The sequence below is a fragment of the Lathamus discolor genome, chromosome 4, assembly GCF_037157495.1.
Source record: "Lathamus discolor isolate bLatDis1 chromosome 4, bLatDis1.hap1, whole genome shotgun sequence".
Classification (NCBI taxonomy): Eukaryota; Metazoa; Chordata; class Aves; order Psittaciformes; family Psittacidae; genus Lathamus; species Lathamus discolor.
The window spans coordinates 59,961,848-59,988,746 of record NC_088887.1 but is presented as its reverse complement, the minus strand read 5'-3'; the positions used below and the strand labels follow the sequence as shown (position 1 = coordinate 59,988,746).

Genomic DNA, 26,899 nt, shown 5'->3' with positions numbered 1-26,899 from the left:
TCTAGACATATTCCATGTACCATGTCACCTGCTCCAAATATTGCAATGACTGCAAAACTATTGATGAGAATTGCTATCTGTAGTACCTGAAGTGACGATGACCAATAACAGGCAGTTGTTCTGCCATCCTCAGTTAACTTTAATAGGCCAAATTAATAAGCGCTACTGTAGCTGCACATTTCTACAACTTGGAGGGGAGGGGGGGAGATGTGTCTCAATAGATAGAGCAACATAAATTTCCTATAAATTAGAGGTTGCATTGAATGAGCATCTAGTGACACTAATCAAACTATACCACAATATAAAAAGGGACTGCAGTTAAGAGACAGGACCTGCTACTTATGAAACGTGGGCTAAACAGATAGATGCTAAAGACCATGTAATTAATTCAAAGACACAATTATTAACCTTCAATAAATTTTATCGTCACTCACAGGAGACTATATACGCACTCTGCAACTGCTTTGTTTGCTGAGTCCTCCTAATTTCATGTCTCCATCAGCAAATACTTGTTCTTGCTCCTTCTTTCACCATCAAAAATCTAATTTTTACTTCTCTAACTTAAGTATCTAAGACAACCATTTTAATCATTACCTTTTAAAACCTGTACAAAACTTAACACCCAGGCTAAGCCATAAAAGTACTCATATCTGTTATGAGTATACAGGGGGATATTAGTCATTGTTTAAGAGAAAGCGGTCGTGCCTTAAACAAGTACTCTCTGATTCTACCAACACAACAAAAAAAACAGAAAGAAATCAAGCAGAACAGTTCCCACCAACCACAACAGCAGGAAGCGAGAGAAGATGAGGTAGATTTTAAGCTCTGTATTACATGTGAGCAAACTACACGATTAGCATATCGCCTGTGGTCTCTACAGAGAACCAGTTCTGTACTGAAAGCCTAAGATCAGAGTTGACTGAAGTGACACTTTTCTGTTGCATAATGTATGAAACATCACAAAGCCAAGAACCCCATGTTGAACAACTCTGTAATGGTGAAGTGCCAGACTGTTGCTGTCAGAAAGGCAGTTTGGAAGTAAAACTCCATACCGGGAAATGTTTCAAATATTAAGAATCTCTTACAGCCCTCATAGTTTCCTGGTACGGAAAAGAAAGAAATACAAGACAATATATTTGAGAGGCTAAAGCCTATAAAAACAACTAGTAGGGAACCAGCAGATACAACAGTTCATTAACTTCTGATTCCACACTAAACCACCACAGTATGATTACAGGTGATAAAGGCAGAAGTCAGTAAAAAGGAATTCTGTTGCTAGGACTATGTTTCATTTTACTTTTGTTGACCATTCTGATTTTGAAACAATGAAACCAGTATTATGTTTTCCTCACATACAGCTTTCCTTACATGCTTTAAGCTTGATGTTAGCCAAATCTACAGAAGTAGGACAAACCTCACTTGCTTTTTCTGCCACCAGACATGGTAAAATCCAGGTAAAGCAGTGGGCACCAGACACCCCTATGAACCTACATCCCAAGCAATAACCACATACAGGATGCTTCTCCAGGCTGTGGATTATCAAGTCGCAATGATCTGCACAAGTATAGTGTTATGTTGTGCCAAATTTTACAGCAGAATTTCCTGGAGCACTCACAGCACTTTTCATTGCAAGAAACTGGAACAGACACACACCTCCAGGCAAATACGAACTGTCAAAGCATGTAAGATTTTGCTCTTGATCTTTTTGTCCCTGCATAATGCTAGGTCCACCTACGCTGATAAAAACCAAGATACCACAACCTAAATGAGAAGATGGTAATTAACAAGGGTGAGGTGCCTGTTCAAATGGGTAAAAAAGCCTGCATTAATGTTCTTTACTGCTGCAACTCACGTCTGTCTAAAGTCTGGGTATCTGCAGTGTACTGTCAGCATGTCCTTGTCATAGAATTCATTGCTGCTTTAGGGATTAAGAGATAGACCCTTTTAACATAGGAAACCAGTGTCTGCATATAGACATTTCCGTAAAATGCTCACTTAGTTTATGAAAACTGATACAAATTTATTACTGAAAAGCAAGAGCTATAAATTCAGCAGATAAATTCTTCTTCTTCCATCTCCTATTCTTTCTAATGAAACTGAAGTCAACCAAAAGCTTCCCACTTAGATTTTATTATGCTGGGAATATACATAATATACTCAAGATTCATTTCAGACAAAACTCCTAATGAATTTGGGAGTTTAACAAATATGTCTTCCCCCAAGTATTTTCTTCTTTTAGAATCTTTGGCAACTGCTGAAACAATTGTAAGATCAGTTGTCGCACAGCATAAAAGTTTCACATGGGTTAAACCAGTATCCTGTGTCAGACAGGAGAGCAAAGCAGATACCTAGAAGGCAAAAGGGGAATGTGAAGAGCATACTAAGTCAGGTGCCCAGAAAAGTCTCCCAGCCTCTAAATACATGCAGCTTGAGAGCTTCCTGAACCAATGCAGATGCTTCTCCAGTCAGAAGATCAGAGGGAGTCAGTTCCAACAATAAGAACTTGGGTGTTGACTTGTAGTGTATCCAGCTACTTTTAATGAAATGAAATGAGCTGGTCTTGCAAGGTTTCTTCTCTAGAGACTAAAAGGGAATGCCTTTTGTACCCCATTCTGAAGAAAATGCTAGCTCCTGCACCTAGAGAATTAGTGACTAGAGCATTCTTCCTGTTTCACATGAGCATTGTATACATCACTAGTTGAGTGACATAGACAAGTTACTCTAACTTCAATTAAAGAAGCAACTGAATCATCTAAGTTTGAGAATTTAAATGCATCTTCTTGGAAAAGCAAAAGAAAATAGAAAGTATTTGTTTTCCTACATGTACTAGCCTCTAAACCAATTGTTTCCCAGCTTCCAGACTTCACTGGCTTTAAACAAATCAATAAAGCTCTTTTAACAGCGCAAATGCCCCATTTTAAGTTAGGAATCTAACTTGGATCACAGACAACAAATCATACCTCTTCCAAACAGCTAGCAAAACCCCATCTACAAAACACTAGTAATAGTGTCTTATCCAATCATGTCATCAACTGTGATTTGAATGAACTGAAGAGTGTAATAAACTCTTATTTCCTTTGCCAGCATTTTGCAGTCTATCATGATACGCTAACAAAACCAGAGGTAGAATCTGGACTAAATGTCAATTTACTGTCAACAGTTTCTTACATTTAACAAGCTCCAATGGAAACAAAAACTGGATTTTGCAACATTTTTTAAAAATTCCAACCACTCTCACACATTACATGCATATCGATTGCAGTGTGCAAACCTCTGGCACATTATAGAAACCTCAGAGGTCCTTTCACCATTTGTTAATGCAATTGTTTGAAATCTAACAACCCTAGTGAGCTGGATGAACTCTCCAGTTGCTAAAATTCTCCACTACTTACTGTTAAGAGATCAGAGCTCCTGAGGAAAGGAAGTTAACATAAGTTTAGGATAATTAGCTAAACTTTTGCTAACGTTATGTTACTTCAAGTAACATAGATCTCGCACGGTTCCGAAGGCCTGCAAGAAGGTCACTAGAAGAAGGTACTTGAGCATCTCCAAGCAACTGCTTTCAAGGCCTGCTCAAGCCTTCATACAACATCCTGCCAAATACTAGAGCTCACAAACAAACATGAAAACATTATAAAAAACCCCTGAGAAAAACATTTCAAAGGAAATACAAAGTGAGGCTGTTGATCAACAGAAAAGCGAAAGATAGATTTTCAGAATACTGTCCTAGCAATGAGAAAACTTTGCAGAACAGGGCCTTGCTCAAACTGAGTGAGGCAAGAACCTCCGTTCACCACAGAAACATATGTTGAGCAAGGATTAAAATACCACTTTTGCTAAAAGTGTAATTTCATACACTGCCAATCACTTCTATGAAGAAGGGGTAAGATGTCAACTTTGTCTTTAAAATAATTCCACATTTCTAAACTTTTAAGGTAAGCAGTCCTAACTTATGTTAGTAACCTAAAATACACAACACCCAAGGGCTCCATTACCGAAAGATACTTCTACAAAAAATTTAATTGCGAAGAATTCACAAGTTTACTTTTGATATAGACAGAGTTGAAGTATCACAGATGAAGGCAATGTATTCAGATCTATGAAGATTCAAGGTCTCCCACAAAGCAGGTACAAGAACTGAATATAAACTGCCTTGCAACAGTATTCTTTAGTCTTCATCCAGATGGGACACCTGCAAGAGCCTGAACCTGAAGACTTGTCTCAAACACAGAAAGCCATATAGGTAATGACTATTCTGCCAAAATAGCCACAGAGCAGCCAACTATGGAAGACAATGTAACGGCTATTTATGTGTTAAGACCACCTCAGTTAGAATCATAGAATCATAGAATAGTTAGGGTTGGAAAGGACCTCAAGATCATCTAGTTCCAACCCCCCTGCCATGGGCAGGGACACCTCACACTAAACCATCCCACCCAAGGCTTCATCCAACCTGGCCTCGAACACTGCCAGGGATGGAGCACTCACAACCTCCCTGGGCAACCCATTCCAGTGCCTCACCACCCTAACAGGAAAGAACTTCTTCCTTATATCCAATCTAAACTTCCCCTCTTTAAGTTTTAACCCATTACCCCTGGTCCTGTCACTACAGTCCCTGAAGAAGAGTCCCTCCCCAGCATCCCTATAGGCCCCCTTCAGGCACTGGAAGGCTGCTATGAGGTCCCCACGCAGCCTTCTCTTCTCCAGGCTGAACAGCCCAAACTTCCTCAGCCTGTCTTCATACGGGAGGTGCTGCAGTCCCCTGATCATCCTCGTGGCCCTCCTCTGGACTTGTTCCAGCAGTTCCATGTCCTTTTTATGTTGAGGACACCAGAACTGCACACAATACTCCAGGTGAGGTCTCACAAGAGCAGAGTAGAGGGGCAGGATCACCTCCTTCGACCTGCTGGTCATGCTCCTTTTGATGCAGCCCAGGATACGGTTGGCTTTCTGGGCTGCGAGCGCACACTGCAGCCGGCTCATGTTCATTTTCTCATCGACCAGCACCCCCAAGTCCTTCTCTGCAGGGCTGCTCTGAATCTCTTCTTTGCCCAGCCTGTAGCTGTGCCTGGGATTGCTCCGACCCAGGTGTAGGACCTTGCACTTGTCGTGGTTGAACTTCATAAGGTTGGCATCAGTCCACCTCACAAGCGTGTCAAGGTCCCTCTGGATGGCATCCCTTCCCTCCAGCATATCAACCGGACCACACAGCTTGGTGTCATCGGCAAACTTGCTGAGGGCGCACTCAATCCCACTGTCCATGTCAGCGATGAAGATGTTGAACAAGACCCGTCCCAACACCGATCCCTGAGGGACACCACTCGTTACCGGTCTCCAGCCGGAGATCGAGCCATTGACCACAACTCTTTGCATGCGGCCATCCAGCCAGTTCTTTATCCACCGAGTGGTCCATCCATCAAATTAATTATCTCTCCAATTTAGAGAGAAGGATGTTGTGTGGGACAGTGTCAAACGCTTTGCACAAGTCCAGGTAGATAACATCAACTGCTTTACCCTTGTCCATCAATTCTGTAGCCCCATCATAGAAGGCCACCAGATTGGTCAGGCAGGATTTCCCCTTAGTGAAGCCATGCTGGCTGTCACCAAGCACCCTGTTGTTATTCATGTGCTTTAGCATGCTGTCCAGGAGAATGTGCTCCAAGATTTTACCAGGCACAGAGGTGAGACTGACTGGTCTGTAATTCCCCGGGTCTTCCATTTTCCCCGTCTTGAAAATGGGGGTTATATTTCATTCCCATTTTATATTTATTTCGTTCCCATTTTATAGCAGAACAGAGTAACAGATTAGAAGAGATTACAAGGAACAGAAAGCAAGTAAGAATAAAGGGAGTCAGTTGTGGAGCTGGTTTTGAGTGGAGGGCTTTATGCATGTTCATTTTCTTTAAAGCCCCAAATCTCTGATAGCCAACATGTGGCAGAACTTGCTCCAGGGGAAGACTGGTGTTGCTTCAGAAACACAAGCAAGCAGCTTTCATATTAAATAACCAAATGAGTATTCCACTTACTCCAACCAGCCCCCTGGAGCAGTGATATGGGAGAACCTGCCTCTGTTCCACCTCATTCCCAGAGGCTTAATGTATACAAAGAACATTTGGGATCTCTTCAAGTGAGCTAAAGATTTACATATCCTAACATACAGCATACATTTCCTTTGATAAACGTGAAATTACCTGGCCTGCCTTCAAAGTGGTAGAATATGGTAGCATTTATTTTATATTAAAACAGCATTAAAAAAAAAAAACCTACAAACTAGGAGTATAAGGCCACTGTAATCTCATCTCCAGATGGATCACAGGAAGTATGTCTACAGAATCTATTTATCAACTTAATTCTGATTTTGATTTTTGGAAATCCACAGATAAAGTAACTTTTAATATTATTCCTGCTCAAGTTGGCATGTTTTTGAAACATCTGATTAAACCCACACATTTAGCAGACCAGAAATGTCACAGGAAGAATGGGTTAGCTTACAACTGGAATTAAATATTGCAACTTTCTTTAGCCTAGGAACGATACATGCATAAACATGAACTTTGAATAAGCTTGCTCTGGTAATTTTTGCATGCTACCTATTAACAAAATACCATTTGGGTGCAGTATTTATTCAGAAACTAAATATGCATTTTATGCTTTTCCTAAAATCCATTATTAACAAAGAAAGAAGAAACAGAATTTGAATGTGAAAACCCTGCCTATTTTAAAAGGCAAAAGAGCTGAAAGCTTAAATCTGCATCATTTAACTTCCAAGGTGCTTGGCACCTACAGTCTGTTCCCACCATAAGGTTGAGTTACTCAGCATTTCTCAGAGTTGGTTCTTTTTTAATTAAATGCCAAAGTACAGATTTTAAACTGAACTTTGGGGCTTCATATCTAGACCTTTTCTAAAACTGTTTCTGACATCTTACGGAAGTTTTAATAAATCAGAATATGATCTCTGCTCAAGATTATAACCTAAAGTATAACAGATACATTAATTCGCATCTACTGTCAGAAAAAAACCAACATAATGAACCAGGATCTTATACAGGTTTCCTATTTTAATGGATAGAAGGCAGCAGTCCCCCAGTACACTTCTGCACTTATTGCACAGAACCCTGACAAGCACACAGTTTATATAAAAAGTCAAAATATAATGAAGAACAGCTTGAAGTATTTATGATAGTGTCTGGGATCTATTTTTTTAGCAAGAAAATAAGAAAAAAATGCATCTTTGGAAGCCCACAAAGCAAAGAAGCACACGTGGCTTTCTTCAGATTAACACACAAACTAAGGATGACAGCAAAGCAAGGTATTTCAGAGCACATCAACAAAATACTTTATTAACGGTAGAAAAAGGTGTATAAAATACATTTCAAGTGTCAAATTCTGCGATTGCCACAAACTGAAAACCTTTACAATTTAAAATTACTTAAAACCAAATCAATATGGAAGTTTACGGTAAATCTAAAAAAGAGCAAACTGCTTTACAAGTTTGAGTTTGTACTGCACTCACCAGTGTAATTTGTAATCTATAACCTTGCAGCAACCAGCTGCAAGGTGGAGCATGGAGCTGGGTTCTTGGAGGCTGTTCTCCTTGAGGCTGTGTTTTCACAAGCCTACATTACTACTCTAATTACTGCAGATCCACCGACAAAGTTTTTTTGCCACCAAAGCAATAGTAAAATGGACATGCTAGAGTAGATGCCCTCTGACATTGGTTACGTACAAGCAGAAAGGTAATCTTACCTCAGTACGTTAAGTTCTACACTTACAACTCTTTCCACTATGCAGAGCAGCTGTACAGGTACCTAAAAGTAAGTACAAGTACTTACACTACCAAAACCATACCAACTTGTATGTCGCTACATGATGTTTAAGACTGAGTACACCAGCTCTCTGCAACAAGTAGGTCAACTACATTTACAGATAATCTGTCACTGCAATTTGTGTATACAGCCTTCTCTGTCAGGTTAAATGCTCTTGAGATTTTTTTCTATTTGTCTAACCAAAGAGATCAAAAGGCTTCAACTTACTGTTCATGGAAATCCAGCATCGGTGGCTCAAACCGGAGAGGTCGGCAATTTCCCCGATATAGGGATACACTGCAAGAAAAATTAAAATGCTGTAACAGATACTGTTAAATTACACATTTTTGCTCCTTTCCCATCTCAAATTGCCCTTTCTTAGTAATACATTAATACTAATAACAGAGCAACTAATTCAAAAGAAGAAACAGCCTGACAAACTTGTCCAGCCAGAATACTTCCATTTTACCAGCACATACATGATTATGTGATGTCTCCAAGAAAGATTATGCAAGAGTACGTATCTTGGGAATGGACATAACTGAAGTGTTAGTTTTCCTCTATACAGTAAGAACTAAATGAAACAGTAAGCTAAATAGATTAATATCATCTTTCATAGCAATATCCAAACATCTTCTTCAATGTATAACAGTAATTTACATGCACATCAAGCTACATCTATACTAGTATATAAACAATCCTGGATCCACCTGATGGTACTGAGGCCACATGGGAGAAAACAACCCATGTCTATACTGTTAGAAACAATCTACAGGAGAGAGCGACTCTTCTCTAGCAACATTCCTTAGCTTTGCCTATACTAACCTCCTACTGCAAGCATTCTAGGAGAATGTTAGTTGATGAAGACTAAAATACCACATTCCAGCAGTGAAGGCAGCAAAGAGTCTGGAAACATTCTCTGCTATTGCTTGGTTTACCAGTTCAGTTACATAGAGCACAATCAATAACCCACAATGTAAGTTACAGGAAAAAGTACAAAGCAGTTTCATTGACTGAAGCATTTTCTTATTCAGAATGATGTGACTGTGATCACACTTCAGTATCTCTATAATTCAGTAACACTTTATTTTGGGCTGAGTAGAAATCATATCCTTGCAATGAAACATAAAACACAGAGACAATAACATGAAAGAAATAAACAGGAAAGGCTAAAGAACAGCTCAAGACCAGTGGCTTTCTTTTTTCCTTAAATGCTTTTGTATAGCATATTTGTTTTAGACCTTTGTTTTCTGACTCTATTAAATCCTAGACACCCAAAGACAGAGCTGCAGCCACATGTCCCAGGCAAGCAAAGCCTCTTTACAAATCCAGCCAAGGCAGCAGAACCACCCAGTTCTGTCTCAACATGGGGAGAAACCAGGAGATGGAAGATGTCCTCAAACAGGCACGTGTCTAGCCTTATGAAAGCTGAGGCCTTGAATTCAATCAATATAATTCCATCCAGCATGCTTCCAGTAAAACTAATTACTGACCAGATTCAGATGTCTTTCTATACTCCAGAACTACTTCAACAAGGAAGCTATTTACAGGAGCAGAAATTTAAGAATAGGGTATGAAATCTTAGCTGCATTCTCTAATAGCACAGATCCGGGCAACAACACCACTACAACAAATCAACAGCTTTTTTAATAAAAATACTATGTCGCACTGACTCACTCTAGTACTCCACAACTGAATAGTAACATCTCAGGTATAATACATGTGTAAGAGGGAGATCTATGCATACTGATCGATTTACAGCTCTCTAAGTTTGGATGTCCAAGCATCTTCAATACTACTTAGAGATTAGTCATTAAAAATAGCTTCATTCACATAATATAAATAAAACACTACTGAGGCAAGAGTAGGCATATTACAGACTGCTTTAGTGCATACTTATATATGTATGTGTATACATGTGTGCATATAGATACCATAAAACAATAGAAGTGAAGATGTAATACACACTAATAGAAGAACTGTATTCAGGTCTACAGAAAATGACAATATCTGCTACTATTAATTGCTACTGTGACCCGTTAACAGTTGTTGAATGAGAGGCAGCTTGTGTGTATACTTTCTCAGGCTTTGCAGAACAAGTGCCCAAAAAAATGAAGTTTACAGAGTCACGGGCCATAGGAGAAAGTTGGAAAATTATATTAATAGTGATAAAAGGATAAAATAAGTTGGTAATAAGTCTTCAAAGAGATCACCTCATATGTCAACATTTATGATCCAGTTTTGAATGACTTTTTAAATAGAAAAGGACAAAAAGCTCACATACCTCCATTGTCAAGATAACACTAAACAGAAGCTGCCCTTCTTTGATAATGATTTTTAAATAGCTTTGTCAATTCCTTCCCAATTTAAAAACTCTGAGCAATGAGCCAGAACCTGTTGTTTTTTTTTTTATTGGTAATGATTGGTAAAAGGGCATACTATTGATGGAAAAGTTACCAGAAATATTTACAGTATTTACAAAAGTGATAATGAAGTTCCTTATTTCAAATAGAGCCAACAGTAATTTGACCCAACTTGGAACAATCAAGGCACACGTGAAAAGTTCAAGCAACATTTTTTCAGCTATATTACCCTGGATAGCCTTTTAGACAACACAGGAGTTTTAAATGGATGAGGTTGGTAAAGCAGTTATATCATAATGAATTCCATCTGTTATTATAAAAGTAACAATTGTAATAAGGTTCAAATGGGAACAAGCAATATTGGAATTCCCAAACTTTGCGTATGGAAAGGCTCAACATGAGTCAACTTGCAGCAGACTTCCAAATGATGATAATGTCTGCTCCGCTGGGCACTTGCTCACTGAAGGCTGGATACACCCATGGGTAGGGCAAGTTTACAACATAATGACATTTAAGTTAATTACTATTTTGTGCATGTAGAGCTATGGCTCCGGGTCTTATATCAGAATTCAAACATTTTTCTTTCCCTACCCCTCCAAGTTCTCTAACTTTCAAAGTCAAGAACAACATGAAAAGATGCATTTGAACAGAGAAGGGACTACTGACATCTGCAACAAGCTCCAGCAGACCAAGTATAGGCCAGAAGTCATCTGGACCTGTGAAGTTTCAGGAATGACTAGTTCCTGGCAAGGATTTAAGATGGTCCCTGCACTTTTTCCCTTCAGTAAGAATTCTGATTAAGAAAACAAAACAGAACAACAAAAACAACTCAAGAGTGAATTACAAACAGTCCCTGACATGATCATTACCCTCACTGTACCATCCAGTCATCCAATTTAGAGGGTATTCACCTCAACTATTAACTGCTGTAGTGCTATCACCCAGAAGCAAACTACTACCAGATACAATTCACTAAAGCGCAACTTCATGTCTCAATAAGGTTAGGCACAGATGCAGTTATAAAGATAGTCAAAATATCAATGCCTGGAAAGATTTTAGGTGATATTGATGTCCATCTGTGCCGAGACACGATTTTCTTCTAAGGACATTCTGCAGCATTTCTATAATGTCTTGCTGTTTATTACAGAGTACTCACAGGCACTCAATTTTAAATAATCCATGCACATCTCTACATTTGAGATGAAGAAAATTCTTGTAAAATAAAGTATTTAAAGATATCTGCAAAGTTGGGCAGTAACTGTTTCTCTGTATCCTCGCTTTACTTTTCTAGCTGTTCTGGGATTTCTGGAGGAGGTCTGTGCTTTGTGCAATCTTATCTATACCATCTTTAATTGCTACTGTGGAAAATTCAAATCTAAGCATTGCCCTACATGTATTTTTCCCACATTACCAGTTGTTTAAAGGGTTTTATTTCCTCTCCTGTGCCGTAAGTCCTCAAGAAATAAATACAACAGCATTAAACTGTCAAATAAACCGTCAATAAATAAAAAGAATTTATTCAGCAACAAAAACTCTTAGAAAGCCGCCACGATGTTATTTCCATTGCCACAAAGTAAACCAAAAGTGTGTCTAAAAATAACCACATGAACTTTGAAAATGACAAACAGGCAAATACCTCACAGTGGGTACTTTTTGTGTCAGAATGTCCTTGAAAGTCACCTCAAAGACAGATCACTTTGGGCTAAAAAAAAGTAAGTAACCAATCATATTTCCCCAAGTACATGCACGACTTGTTATTATTTAAAAATAAGGTTGAGCTGCACACATGAGAAAACATTTAAATTTTTAAAGTCAGAATTATTTTAGAAATATGGGTATTAAACACAGCCTCAGTGAGAAAGTGAACTCCCACAGAACATTTGACCTTTTTGGTATCTAGCAGTAGCCACTGCTGTAATTGCAGACAAATGAAACAACTAGCAACAAAGGTTCTTCATAAACTACACCTAGCTAGTAGTTGGCTCAGTTATGCCAACATTAAGCCTGTATCAAGAAAAACATCATATCAAACACTAAACTTCAAAGCTAACACTTCCTAAGGGGGCTGTGTGGGGAAAGGGTGGGGAAAGAACAGGGTGAAGCTTGAATAGATGCACTGTAACCTGACCATGGGCAAGAACAAAAATTAATTTGCTAGTTAATTTCTCTCCTTCCAATTAGTGCTAAAAAGCAGACCAAAGAACTGAATAAACTTTCTAGATAGGGAAGAAATACCTGCAAGCTATATAAAATAGGAGATATTCTAATTTCTAATAAGGGCAATGAAAGACAAATACAGAGAAGTTAAGCACGCGGACCAGAAACTAGGGTGTTTTAGCAATACCTTTGAAAAAAAAGCCAAAGAAAACCCCAAAACAAAAACACCCAACAAAGCCACCTAGAATGATACTTGAAAGATCCATACAAAACCAGTACCAACAGAGATAGAGAGAAACAGACAGTAAATCAGGTATGTACTTTGCAACATGGCATCTTGTGATACAGAGCTTTATTGTATTGCAATTGAACCCCGAATAGGCTAGCGCTCTTAAGTATAATGGACTATTTCTCCTTGGCAAACCTGGTGATATTTCAAATCTGTAAACTGGTGTTTTATTAGCACACAGAATGGATGGAAAGATGGAAATGAAAATGAAAAAATCCAGGAAGCATGTCTAATCCATGGCCTCAATCTCATTCTCGAGGACTGTCAATTTCAGTTGTTTCCTGGGAGACAAAAAAAATTGCACATAATCCCTAGGTCCCAGTAAAGGTATCTTCCTGCCACTGAGACTCAACGACTGAAACAATATACTATTCCGTTTAAGCTATCTCCAGAAAGTTTGACTTTACCCAAGAAGTAAAATACAGTGATCATGGTTTTCAGAAGTTCAGCTGCCATTCCTATATTCATGTTCTGATACTTGCAATCTGACTGCAAGTATCAGTCAGATTCTATGCACCACATAGCTACAGCTGTTTAAGCTCCTATCCACAGCCGTGTCCCCTACCATTTTGCAATCCTCTAGCATGTCTGGAAGAAGGAAACACGCACAGCACTACAGCTCCAGTTTACAATCCACGTACAAACCCATCATCACTGGCAGGATAAAATAAGTCACTGGACCACAAACTGCAGCAGCTGAGCCACAGGTGCACATACCCACTTTCTCTGTCACAGGAAAAGAGAATCTTTGGCAGGAAGGGCAAGTAAACAACAACTGGGGTAACTAGCATCTTAAACAACTCATATCATTTGTGAGTTACGAATGACCAGAAGTCAACCATGACAGGGAAGAGAATACAACGATCACTTAGTTTAAGCTACTTGGCTTACAAAAATGAACGTTTAGGTAGTTAATATTAGTTATACTGTTCTGTAACCTATTTTATTTGTTTATGCTCTTCTGAAAGCATTAAAAATCTTCTTATTTATCTTTCAACATACAAGAGAAGTTCAATAATGATATTTAAGAGCTTCTTTTACTGCTGTGCAAAGTCTGAGTGCAGGGTTTCACACAAGCAGCAAAATGGAGAAACCCCCCTAGTAAACACATTATTTAAAGTACATAATTTTATTTGATCTTTAAAAACCAACTGTTACTTAACTTTGACCAAGATGTTATGATGCGTATGATTGCAGCAACCAGGAAAACTAAATTCATGTAACTCTAAATGCATGGTAACTTTACATGTGGTAATTCATTATCCTGTCACAGTACAGTTACACACACGGAGGTGTACATATAGCATGTGTAACTGCTTAACAAGGAAACTAGTACTAATACATCTTTGGAAGTTACTATGTATGGGAAATGCATGTTCTGCTTACTTAATCCAATATTAACATGCAAGTAGAAATCAAATAATTTAGTAAAAGCAGCAGGTAGAAAGTTTAATTTGAGACTTCACAGATAAGAAACAAATGGTCAGAAGACCTAAAGGGCAGAGAGAAGCTTCCATTGCTGGGTAAGGAGAAAGAAGGGAGGTTCAGGGAAGGTACAGCAGCACAAAGTCTCAAGTTTTATGCAGAACAAGATACATCTTTTTAATTAAAAAAACAAATGAGAAGTTCATATAACACAAGTTTGACAAAATTCACATTACCATAATACACAAATTGCCTCAAGCTTCAGATCAAAATATAAAGTAACTGCCTTATTTCAATACATAATAACTCTTTAACATTATCATAATAGTATGAATTTGTGTTTTAATTTCACCTGGAGTGAAAGACTTGACACATCCTCCTAAGATTCTTCAGCATCTTCATGTTCCCTCTTTCCCCTGGATACCCTGAATTTCAAGCATACTTAGAAATCTAGTACTAGGTAAGCCAAAGTCTATAGCATTTTCATACAATCCAGGAGATTTACATTGCAAGATTAAGGTCTGTATCTAACCAGAAAGCAGCGCAGATTAATGGCAAGTGATACAAACAGGATCAAGGTTTTTAAATTAAAAACATTGCCTTTTTTTCCCCTCCAGAGATTTCTCAAAACTTGTTGCAAAGAGAATGCTCTTAAGCCCATGTTTAAGCAACTGTATGCATAGTAAAATGAAAAAAGAATGGTCATTTTACTAGATTTCCTGGGAAGGAAAAGGACCACGACAAAAATCTAGCTGTATATACTGAAAACAAGGTATGTTTTACATGACAGTCTGTGGAATGCTATTGCATAAGAAACAAGCTTCACTATTACTGCTCAATGTATTCACTAAATAAACAGGAATATTCGAGGAGCTCCCAGTGAAAAATTAGAGGCTACTTCTTTTTCTTCTCAGATACTGTATATGCAGAGTTCTTTGACAACAGATTACATTGTGGGGAAGGAGAGGCGGCGCAATGGGAAGGGGGAAGAACCTATTGAAGGTAAAATCATGAAGTTTTTCTTCAAAAGGACCCCAAGAACTTTTGAAGCAAGTGAACAAACCTACTGCTTTCACAATAAAACTTCAGTAAAATGACACAATAAATCGCAAGCTAGGTCTCAGTCTGCCCCCTCTTTACACAGAATTACACTATGGTATATATTACAAAGCGAACTAAAGAATCATTCCATTTCTTATCCCATACGTGAAGGGATTTGGCTGTCCAATATTAAAAAATATTTTCAGTTTAAATTTCCTCTGTAGGAGACAAATAATTGAAAAATGACGCGCTTTGTATTTTATCTTGATTACACTAACACTTCATTATTAAAACTACCACAAACCTCCCAATAGGATGCCTGTATTAAACTTTCAGAAAACCATGCTTACCTCTTCTGTTGATATGAACTGAGGCCTATCGTTGTCTCAGTCTGTAAAAGAATAAAAAATAATTTTAAATTTGAAACACTGACAGCATTATACTTTCTGTGGGGGAAAAAAAAACCCAACAACCCAACAAACAACTTCAAAAACTGAGAGGAGGAAAAATGTCCAGGAAATTGTTAACATTGTAAGAAGCAAAAGAAAAACCCTGCATAGATGTAAGAACCAAACTACAAAGAAAAGAATATAAGCCAAATAAAAGTCAAGCAATTATCTCACTGGTGTAATTTAATGAACTAGAAAACAAAGAACACTGTAATTGCTATTTGATTAGGAAAAGTCATCTCCTTCCCTGCTAATCATCTTCTAGCCTCTATTATTCATATACCTTTACTACCACTCTGCTGGACACTACAGTTAATGACCTGAAAACAAGGTGATTACATTGTCTAGGAAATTACAGCTAGTTTACCCTTGTCTACAAAACTTAAAGTGGTTTAGAAAGCTGCATATGGAATGTCCTCCTGATCCACAGGATTTGGGGATCAAACTGAGGATTTCAGTCCTTCTCTCACGGGCAATTCATGGCCCAGATGAATACTCATCTTTTGGGAGCAGGAAGAAAGCTTACAAGTATGACAAAGTCTACGGTGCACCTTGGCTCATCTGACACAGTTCACCTCTAGTATAAGGATGTCATTTGTTTGCGTGGGGAATGGGAACTTTTCATATCTGATTTCAGAACCAAAATCAAGTCCCTTGGCTGGACACTTCACTGATTTCTATTTCAATTATTTTAATTACTACAAATTAATTATACTTAATTTCCTTTTTTTAAAATACGAAGAATTTATTTTTTCTTGAAATGTTTTTTAAAAACTATCTTTATTTAAAATATAGACTTTCTAATTAGAGAAATTTTTATTTTGGATTTCTTTTTGTTGAGACACTTGTTTGAAATTTTGTAATTACTAATATTAAATCACTTAGTCCACAAACAAGAATATTTGATTCATTTCAAGGATCAATTCTGGACTCTAAACCTAAGTAGTGTTTCAGATTTAAAATAAAATTATTTCATTTTTCCACCCTCGAATTTGTAACAAACTAGCGAAAGCTGGAAGCGTATTATTTATCATTGCAAAGCAGAACTAACTGCAAATAAATCCTCAAGTTATAGGATTTATTAAATGTCAAAGCAGAACAACAATTCGCATTTTTGTTTGAAAACTTCTGAAATCTAAAGAATTTAATCAGGAAAAAAACACAAAACCAAAAAACCAAAACAACCAAGAACACATCTCTTTTGCCTTCTATCCCTTATTTTTATCTCAGACTAGAAAGGTGAGAGCAAACCTTCCAGTTTTAAACTACCACCAATCAATTTCTCAGCTTAAAAACTAGAGAGGAAACCGAATCAAAGTGAAGCAACTGAAAATATCTTCTCTTCATCTGGAAACGACCTGTGCTGTCAAAAGTTGGTTTAGTACTTCACACAAGCACTTGTTCAAAACACTAAGCCAGTGATTTCCTCTACTTCACAACAGCATGATTTTATAAGCTCTGCAGAAAATACATACTGCTTGCATATTTTAAAAATGGATTTAAGAAGTTTCAAACAGCTACTTATAATTACATATGCTTATTATCAACTTTTCTATCAAAAATCTGACAACCAAGAATCACTGTCTGCCTTTCCAATTTTCTTTTTCTTCTTTTATGATTTTAAACTATGTAACTGTTGCCTGCAGCTTGCAGATGTAGCCATTCTCTGAAAGCACATCAGACTACACCTGGCTCTGAGGGCTCTGCAAGAGATGCTGCACAGCCTATTCAGTAGAAACAGACTAGTGCTAACTCACAAAGGACCAAACAGCCCAAGTTGTTTGACTGCAGCTGAGACCCTGATCTTCACCACAGTCAGCTACCATTAATCTAGGCTAACAGACAAATTGCTCAGTAAGTCTCAGCATTTATGAGCTTTCTGCACATCTATGATGCATGTAGCAAGCGGTATACTCTTTAAGTGTTGATGTTGAAGAAGTTTTGGATGTGGAGATGTATGCAATACAATCGGTTATGCAGATGTATTTGGGTCATTATTGGGTACACTTTAAGTGTTATCTCTACTGCTGAAATCATCTGTTATTCCTCCCTACCAAACAACTCCATATAACTCTTTTTTTACTATAGCACAACCATCTAAAGTTATTCTCCTCCCAGTTTCACCAGTTCCATTCTTCCATGTTGTGCATTCACACCACTGATTTTCCTGCCTACTGGAGGGAGACAACTAAGAATTGCTGATACAGTGTTCTGTGAAAAAATGTTATACAGCCACACTTGTTTTGGCTGGGACAGAGTTAATTTTCTCCATAGCAGCTAGTATGGTGCTGTGTTTTGGATTTGTGCTGGAAACAGTGTTGATAACACAGGGATGGTTTTTGTTACTGTTGAGCAGTAGTTACACAGAATCAGGGGCTTTTCTGCTCCTCATCCTACACCATCAGTGAGTAGGCTAGGGGTATACAAGGAGCTGGGAGGGGGCACAGCCAGGACAGCTGACCCCAGCTGACATCCCATAACATATGGCATCATGCTCAGCATATAAAGCTGGGAGAAGAAGGAGGAAAGAGGGATGTTCAGAGTGGTGGTGTTTGTCTTCCCAAGTAACCATGACGTGTTGTAATGCTCTGCTTTTCTGGAGATGGCTGAACACCTGCCTGCCAATGGGAAGTAGTGAATGAAATCCTTGTTTTGCTTTGCTTGTATACACAGATTTTGCTTTACCCGTCGGACTGTTTTTATCTCAACACATGAGTTTTCTCATTTTTGCCCTTATAATTCTCTCCCACATCCCACTGCAGGGGAATGAGTGAGCGGCTGTGTGGGGGTGAGCTGCCAGATGGGTAAACTACAACAACCACCAAGCTTACTCTATGAAGTTAACAGATGCATAAACACCTGTATTCCTTACCAACATCCTTCAAAGTGCATTAATCACTACAATTAAATACAACTTTCAGTAACTGATTTTTTTTAGAAACTTAACTAAAGCACATCATTAAATTACCAGCAGTTACTTAACAGTCAGGTGACGGAGCTAACAAGTTCAGATCCTATGTCAAAGCAATCAAAATAGTCATTACCAGCATTGTCCCATCCCTGACAAGTAGCTTTGGCTCCAACAAGGGAGCATTTTTTTGTAAGTTTTAAATTTTTCAATGGAGAAAGTTATTCATTATCTATGCTCTTAAGCACCATAACTTGCAGCCAATACCCCTAACATTTAGTATATTATCTACTATTATATATTATCCAGGTCATCTTACAAAAGGCAGTGGAGATCAAATTTAAAACCAGAAAAATACAGAAGCAAATGGAAATACATATCATAGACAATTGCTCAACTACTACATAGCTACGGCTGCAGTTAACTACTGAGAATTAAATTCTCTGGCTGATCATACGCTCAAGCTTTGCCTCCTATGTTCTGAAAATACAGATTTGCTACTGAAAATATCAGTCTCGTAACTATACATAAAGTTTAAAAGCACAAATTACTTTGGTAGGACACCAAATACGAAATATATTTAAGAGCAAAAATCAAAGAGTCACACTTGTAAAGAAAAGCTGGTTTCTGCTAAATACAAGCTAAATGACAAATTCATTTCAATAACACTTTCTGCTTTGAGAAGGAGATTGTTCCTTTTTTTTTTTTTTTCGGGTTGTTTGGGGGTTTTGTGGGTATTTTGTTTTGTGACTTTGGGCTCATTTTGGTTTTCGGATTTGTGGCTGGTTTTTAGGTTTTGCTCTGGGTTTGTTTGGGGTGCTGTTTTGGGGGGGGTTGGGTAGGGTTGGGTTTTTTTGTTTGGTTTTTGTGTGTTTTTGCTTGGTTGGTGGTTTGGTTTTTACAAATCAGGGTCAATCAAAAGAGAAGAAATGGCATACTAACTTCAGCCGTTCAGCCATGGTATCATGGAACTAAACCAAAAATAAATCTCATGTGGCAGTTTCTATAATTGCCACTATTTTTATTTCATGCCAATCTTTAGCGTCGTGCACTGAACAGAAACATACAAGTGTGATCACTGGCATGTTCTACGATTTTTTTATTTATTCTTTCAATTCGATCTTCAGTGCAATCAGCCAGCACAAGTTTCAAGACTTAATTTCACTTCAGAGGCTCACATCCTCAAGAAAGATTTCACAGAGAACCTGTACCTGAAAGCACACTTTGCAGACTCAGCACAATTGGGGGGCGTGTCGTGGTTTAAACCCAACCACAAAACTTGTCCACGCACTCCCCCCCCTTTTTTCCCCTCCCCCTGCTCCTGAAGGGACGGAGAGGAGAATCGAAAAGAATGCAACTCCCACAGGTTGAGATAAGAACAGCCCAGTAACTAAGGTATAACACAAATCACTGCTGCTACCACCAATAATAACAATGGTAAAGGAAATAACAAGAGGAAAGAATACAACACCTCAGCACCAACCGACCAATAACTCGCCCCACTCCCCCTAGCCGAGCACCGACCAATACCTCGTCCAACCCTGCAGTCCCATCCCTTCCAGGTAACTCTCCATTACATCCTGGGCATGACGTGCTGTGGTATGGAATAGCTCTTTGGTCAGTTTGGGTCAGGTGTCCTGTCTCTGCTTCCTCCTGGCCTCCCCTCCTCCCTAGTAGAGCATGAGGCTCAGAAAGTCCTTGGCCAGACCAAACATTTGAGCATCAACTAAAAACATCTGCATTATCAGCACTGTTTCCAGGCCAAAAAATCAAAACACAGCACTGCACTAACTACTAAGAAGGAGGAAAATGACTGCTATTGCTGAATCCAGGACAGGGTGACACCAGACAACAATCTTGGGCACACAGAGAATCAAAAATCACATGCAATCTTAAGGCTGTCTCTATAAAGACATAGCCATGCCAGTTAACTTCATCCAGAAAGTGGAAAAAAAAAAAAAACCAACAAAAAAACTCCCACTGCCACCAAAAAAAGTGATTTTAATGTGTCACTAGTTTGTTATAATAGTTATTCTTTACTTCTTGGTAAAAGGTCATATTACCTAGCACTACAGTCAGTCATCTAAACATAGGCATCTGCTGCCACTGGAGATAAATGTCCTAGGGCAGCTTGCCTGGTCTCAGACTGACATGCAGAAAGGCACAGTTTCTCCTATGCCCTTTGTGATATCTGCCAGGCTCCTGCAGATGCCTGGGACAGCCTAGGGCATCTCAAATAGCACTTGTTACCTATGTTCAAGCAACTGAATTAAAGCCCTAAAGTCTTAAAGGACAAAGGACGAGGAGGGACACAACAAAGCAGGGAGACTGTCTTAATCAAGACCTGAGGTTTCTGGACACCAAATACAAACACGTTTCTTGAATGTTAGCAGCATTCTCAACAACCAAAGCATTCTGTTTTCCTACACAAGAGTAGCCACACTACCTCAAGACTCTTTCAGGCTGAAACTTTCAGTATATTTAACATACTGTTATTCCCTAGTAATGCTGGTTCCTTCTTGTAAAAAAGCGGTATGTTGCTTCAACTGAAAGTTGAGAGCTACAAAACCAATATGTAGATGGCAGCTTAAACCTTTATTGCTCCATTCATGAGCTCTATGCTAATAAGTAGGATAGTTAAAAGAACTGTAATTAATGATGAATATCTTGCTAAATTAAAAAAAAAAGAATGATGTAATCTGAAAGTGGACTGAACTGAGTCATTCTTGCCATGCTATCTGTTTTCATGACACAGATTCACATAACAAAAACATCAGTTGACTTTAACTGATGCAACTGATACATTATTTTTTCTGAGCAGCAGCAGGAGTTCAGCTGCCCACAAGCAATGGCAATGAACTGAGATGACTTTTACTCTTTTGTAAAATCACACATGCTGGAAGGAAGCTCCAACGACCATCTAGCCAACCCTTGCTCAGAGGAGGTCTAGTTAGTGCAGGTTGCTCACAGCTTTGAGACATCGAATTCTGGGTATCTCCAAAGACAGAAATTTCTACAACTTCTATAAATAACCTGGTCCAGTGTTTGGTAACCCTCAAGTCTAAAAGCTTTTTTCTTAGATGGGTTTGGAATATCCCATGCTGAAATTTGTGTCTAAAGCCTCTTATCCTTCCACTGTGCACAATGAAAAATCTGGCTCTTTGTCAACTCTACGCTACCCACAGCAACTAGTTTTCTCCTTGGTCTTCTCCTCTAAAGGCTGAAGAAAACACATCCTAACTTGAGAAGCATTCCAGACCTCTGATCATCCTGGTATCCCTCTGCTGTGCTTGCTCCACTGTATTAGTGCCTTCCTTGTACTGGGTAGCCCAGACTGGACACAGTACTCCAACTGCAGCCTCACAAATGCTTAAGGGGAGAGGGAAAGGGGGAAATCCTACCTATTATCTTCTGGCTCCATATTTGCTCAACGGGCTGCAAGGGCACATATCTAATCTGTTGCCGATGAGGCCCCCCAGTATCTTTTGTGCAGTGCTACTTTCTAGCCAGCCACTGCCCAGCCTGTCCTGTTACACAGGGTGCAGGACTTGTATTTGCCTTAGCTGAATGTCATGGAGCTTCCTGTCAGCCTGCCAAAGTCCCTCTGAATAGCAGCCTTGCCTTCCAGTGTATCAAGCACTTTGCCAATTTGGTAGCACCTGCAAACTTACTGAGAGTCTCTATACCTTTACAGAGGCTGCTAATGAAGACATTAGGCAGTACTGTCCTCAGTATCAAGATCCATCATGGGTAACTGACTGCCAGCTGAACTTTGTACTGTAGAGTATAACCATCAACATCAATGGTCCAGCCACTCTATTGCCTAATTAGGCGATCAGTATTATACAGTTCGGCTATATGGGTATCAGTGGAAATCACACAAAATGGTTTGCGCTGGAAGGGACTCTAAAGATCACCTAGTTCCAATCCCCTTGCCATGGGTAGGGACACCTTCCCCTAGACCAGGTTGCTCAAAGCCCCTTTCAACCTGGCTTTGAACATTGCCAGGGATGGGGCAGCCACCGCTTTTCTGGGCAACCTGTGCCAGTGCCTCACCACCCTCACAGTGAAGAATTTCTTCCTAAAATCTAAGTATGCCTTTTTTAGTAAAGAAATTTTTACATTTCAAAACCCTTTTAAAAGTCAACATATAATATGAAAACTTGAGGTAATAAAAAATACAATTAAAATTTACACCATGAAAACACTATCACTGATACACCAAAAATAAGTTGCCACTTCTATTAAGATACTTCTTTACCATGCCATATGGAATGAAGATCATGCAGAAAATATTAAATTCATCCAGTAAGAGATCAGCATTGCTGATTCCCACACATGTAACAGTCATGTAGCTTCCCTGTTGCAAAGCTACTGCAAAACATGTTACGTTTCTAGCTATCTGATATTTAGGACCATTGTAATTCTCATTACCCGCTTTTGCGACTAGCAGTTTACAGCAGCTTATGAGCAAAGACATAAAATATGTGTTAAGCATACATAACCACAGAGGTTTTTTTCCTCTATTTTAGCTATTCTGCAAATCAGTATCAGTAAAGCAATTTCTAGGAGTTATGCTATAAAAAAGCATTTCATACACTTAAGATTACTGCATTAAGTGTAGTGATTCACATTAAGAGAATATCACTGAAGAGTCTTAGAATTTTCCTTTTTCACTTTAAGAATATGCTACTTTAAAAATACCACTACATAAGCAGAGTATTTTCCAAACACTTAGTCTGCACAGAAGATTGCTCACCGTGGAAAACAGTGGCTCTGACTACATAGTACAGAAAACATGAGATACTCAAGGTATCTAGTCCTGATCTCCTGAGGTCCATTCCAAACATCTATGACTCTGAAGTGCCAATCAATTATATAAGCATCTGTAAGTCACCTGCTATTGAAAAAAACCAAACCCTGCAATGCATTGAGCAATGGACAACTTACATGAATACAATTCCTGCCCTATGTTCAGGATCTAAATAAGTAATTTGAAGAGCTCAAAAAGTTGTTGAGTCCTTAAGTGAACCGATTCATGTGAAGAACAGACAGAATTAGGAAATTCTCTCATTATTGTAATTTAATCTATAGGCAGAAGTAGCATAAATTTATTCAGATATAAACCTTTAAGCATATATTCTAAAGAATAAAAAAAATCTCATTTTTGCTCTGTTGAAACAGAGGGGAAAGATACATGGTGCAGCACTTTCCAACCCATGTACTGGAAGTCCATACCCAAAATGTATGGTCTCTACTTCACTACTCTTATCTCTACTATGAACTAATGAAATTTCCATTGCCAGTTCACTTTTCCTAGATGTAAGGGGTGTTTATGCTCTTTCAATAACTAACTGCTTTAAGTCAGCCTGGTCAAACATAATTTTCCAACACATTTCATTTATTTTTTTTCAACAGAAGTCCTAATATGCCACTGAAACACGTAAGAAGTGTTTCATCAATAGTACGTAGTCCAGGTAAGGCGAAAACAGTATCAAGAGGATATACTCCAAGTAGAGGGACGTGCCAGGAATCCCTAAGGATTAACTTACGTAAGACTCAGCATTTGATTCACCTTACTTGGAAAACAACTCCTTCAAACAAGAAAACGGCCTGCTGCCACTGTGAAGATACCAAATTTTCTGAGGTGAGGAAACAAACCAAGGCTGGAAATGGCTTTGACACTTCAATGATTATTAATCACTTTATGCGCTGGTTGTTTTTTCACATTTAAAAAATTCACCAGAAGGTGACATAACATTAGACAATACTGAGTTATTAGAGCATAAATACGATGATGTAGTAGTGATAGATGACCTACAATCAACAAACACTTATGAAAACCTATAGAAAGCTTGAAAGAGAAACATTCAATGACATTATGCTAGGTTTAAAGCTGTAGTGACTGCTGTTCACAAATGTAAATCAGTTTTTACAAGAATGTATTTACTTTGGGTTTAGTTTTTGATTGCAGTAAGTAGTCATGAGAGGTCACCAAATTGAAATCTACAGGAAAAGAACAAATGAATTGCAAAGCATGCTGTATCATTCTGATTAAAAGGAACTGGTTTAACTTATGTAGGTATTTTTGACTTCAGAGCCACAACCATAACATAAAACATTTAATCCATTTCTTAGAAATTTTGTCTCGCTTGATTTGTTTCAAATCAAATATTCAGCAGTGTATTAGGATAAATGGCAGCCAAATGCAATCCAAAGCACTGCAAAGTTTACAGTGCAACAGTGAAAATTGCTTGACTTTGTCCCACCATAATATTTAAACTGATTTTCCTGTCTCTGTTGCATCTTGCAATAAAGTTGGCATGATTAACAATCTATCTTAATTTCCGTCTTTATATGAATTAGGAGATGGTTCACAGTAGCGCCATTGCTTTCTAGTCATGAGAACTACACTGATTAATGGAGTGCTAGATTTCCGTTATTAAAAAAAAAAATCCTAAAAAAACACGTAAAATATAATGATTGAATTTGACTACACAATTTGTGTCTTAAATATTGGGCCAATGCCTGTCTGCCATTTTTAAGGCACTCTTGTAGAACAAAACATTCCTATAGATAAGTAAAGGAAAGAAAGAAATCCTAGTGATTTTTTCCCCCCTCACATTTTACTGATACGTGGTCTCTCCACATGCAAGCTAAATTCCGAGTCAAAAAACTGCAATAATTGAGACTATAACCACTATATGGAAAACTTCCACCATTCTACTCTCTCAATATCCAAAAACACATTTACATAGTTGAGTATTATGAGAACGTGTTCAGCACATGGTATCTAAACAACTGTTTAATAAGAACCTGTGCCTTTTTTGTTTGCTTGTAGGGTGTTGTGGGGTTTTCTTTTTTTTTTTTTTTCCCTCTGGGGGGGTTTGTGATGGCGGTGGGGACGTTCATTTGTAACCGCAACCTTTTCTGTCAGCAGTTCAGATCATTTTGAAGTATCTCACCCTTGTACAACATAATCTTAAAACCTATAGCATTCTTAAATTACATTAAGGACCAAGCAGTCAAAGTAAAAAAAAAAAAAAAAGAAAAAGAAACAACAAACCCATACAACTTAGGTAGGTGGAGGAAAATCTTCATAAATCTGAAACAAATAAGCTTACCATCAGTCCAGAACTATACAGCTTTTACATTTGTTGGCCCTTCTAGAGTAGATTGAAGGTAGGAATTGCAAATCAGGCACTGCACTGCTAATGAGTACCATCACATGCCATGTGATCTAATCATATAAACAACTAACTGCTTTCTTTTTTCTCCTCTCCTCCCTTCTCAACTACCAGGACTAACATCATCAAGGAGTTTTAAACAGAAGATATTCACAACATAAATACAATCCACACAACATGTGTATGAAATCCTGATCAGCAGAAATTCAAAACCGTTCTACAGTATCAAGCCATGCTGCTACATATTTCATCCCAACTACTACCACCATCTCAAAATATCAGCATGTATTCTTTAAACTTTAACTTTTTGTCTGTTTTGACTTACATCAAAAGAAAACTGACAGGAATGCCAACATTATACATGAAAAATACGTATCTGCAACAGCAATTACCTCACTGCAGTAATTTGAACTTCCTTTAAACCCAGTGGCTACTTGGTCCCAAGGGCCACCTTTGCATTTAGTACATAGAGTGCTCTGTGGTTTTACCTGTGGGACCATGGAGAGGACATGAGGAAGTGCGATAGAAAACCTACTTTGACCTTAGAGGCACATGAATTGCAAGGAAAAACAACCACAAATAGTGGCTCTTGAGGAAAGTTGCTGCTCCAGTCTCTGGTGGGCAGTTACCCAGAGTGGGAGAGCTGATTTTACTCCTGATCCTATGGAAAGTAATTCTAGTATGTTTTTACAGAAAGGAGGGGGAGAACCCTATGAGAAGTACTATGGGGGCCCTGCCTTCAGACAGGTGGAAGAAAGGGGCAGCTGTGTTCACTAAACTGTGTGGATCCAATGGCCTGGCATGTCAGAAACACAGGAGTAAAAGGAGACACTGGTGCACAGTGTACCCTAATACCATCAAGTCATCAAGCGGCAGAACCCATTCGTATTTCTGGAGTGACAGGAGGATCCCAACAGCTGACTGTATTGAGCCTAAAATCAGCCTGACTAGGAAAGAGTGGGAAAAGCACCACATTGTGACTGGCCCATAGGCTCTGTGCATCCTTGGCACAGATGATGTTAAGAGAAAGTATTTCAAGGACCCAAGTGGGTACCAATGGGCCTTTGGTACAGCTGCCTTGGAGACAAAGGAAATCAAGCAGCTGTCCACTTTGCCTGGTCTCTCAGAGGACCCTTATGACGCTGCTGAAGGTTGAAGAACAACATATGCCAATCACCACCACTACAGTATTGCCACCGGTGCACTACTACAGTGCACTAGTAGCAATATTGTAACTACTGAGATTCTTTGATTCCCATCCATGAGCTGATCGAT

General features: G+C 38.6%; 1 protein-coding gene across 1 annotated transcript in view; it reads right to left on the bottom strand.

Moving 5' to 3' along the window:
* TMEM131 (transmembrane protein 131) overlaps positions 1-26,899 on the bottom strand; it is a 101,858-nt gene that overhangs the window by 50,400 nt on the left and 24,559 nt on the right. The window contains exons 3-4 of the mRNA XM_065677643.1: positions 15,431-15,471; positions 8,034-8,102 (exon numbers count right to left, since the gene is read on the bottom strand). Of these exons, the coding sequence (XP_065533715.1) occupies positions 8,034-8,102; positions 15,431-15,471 (110 nt within the window). The remainder of the gene's footprint in view (positions 1-8,033; positions 8,103-15,430; positions 15,472-26,899) is intronic.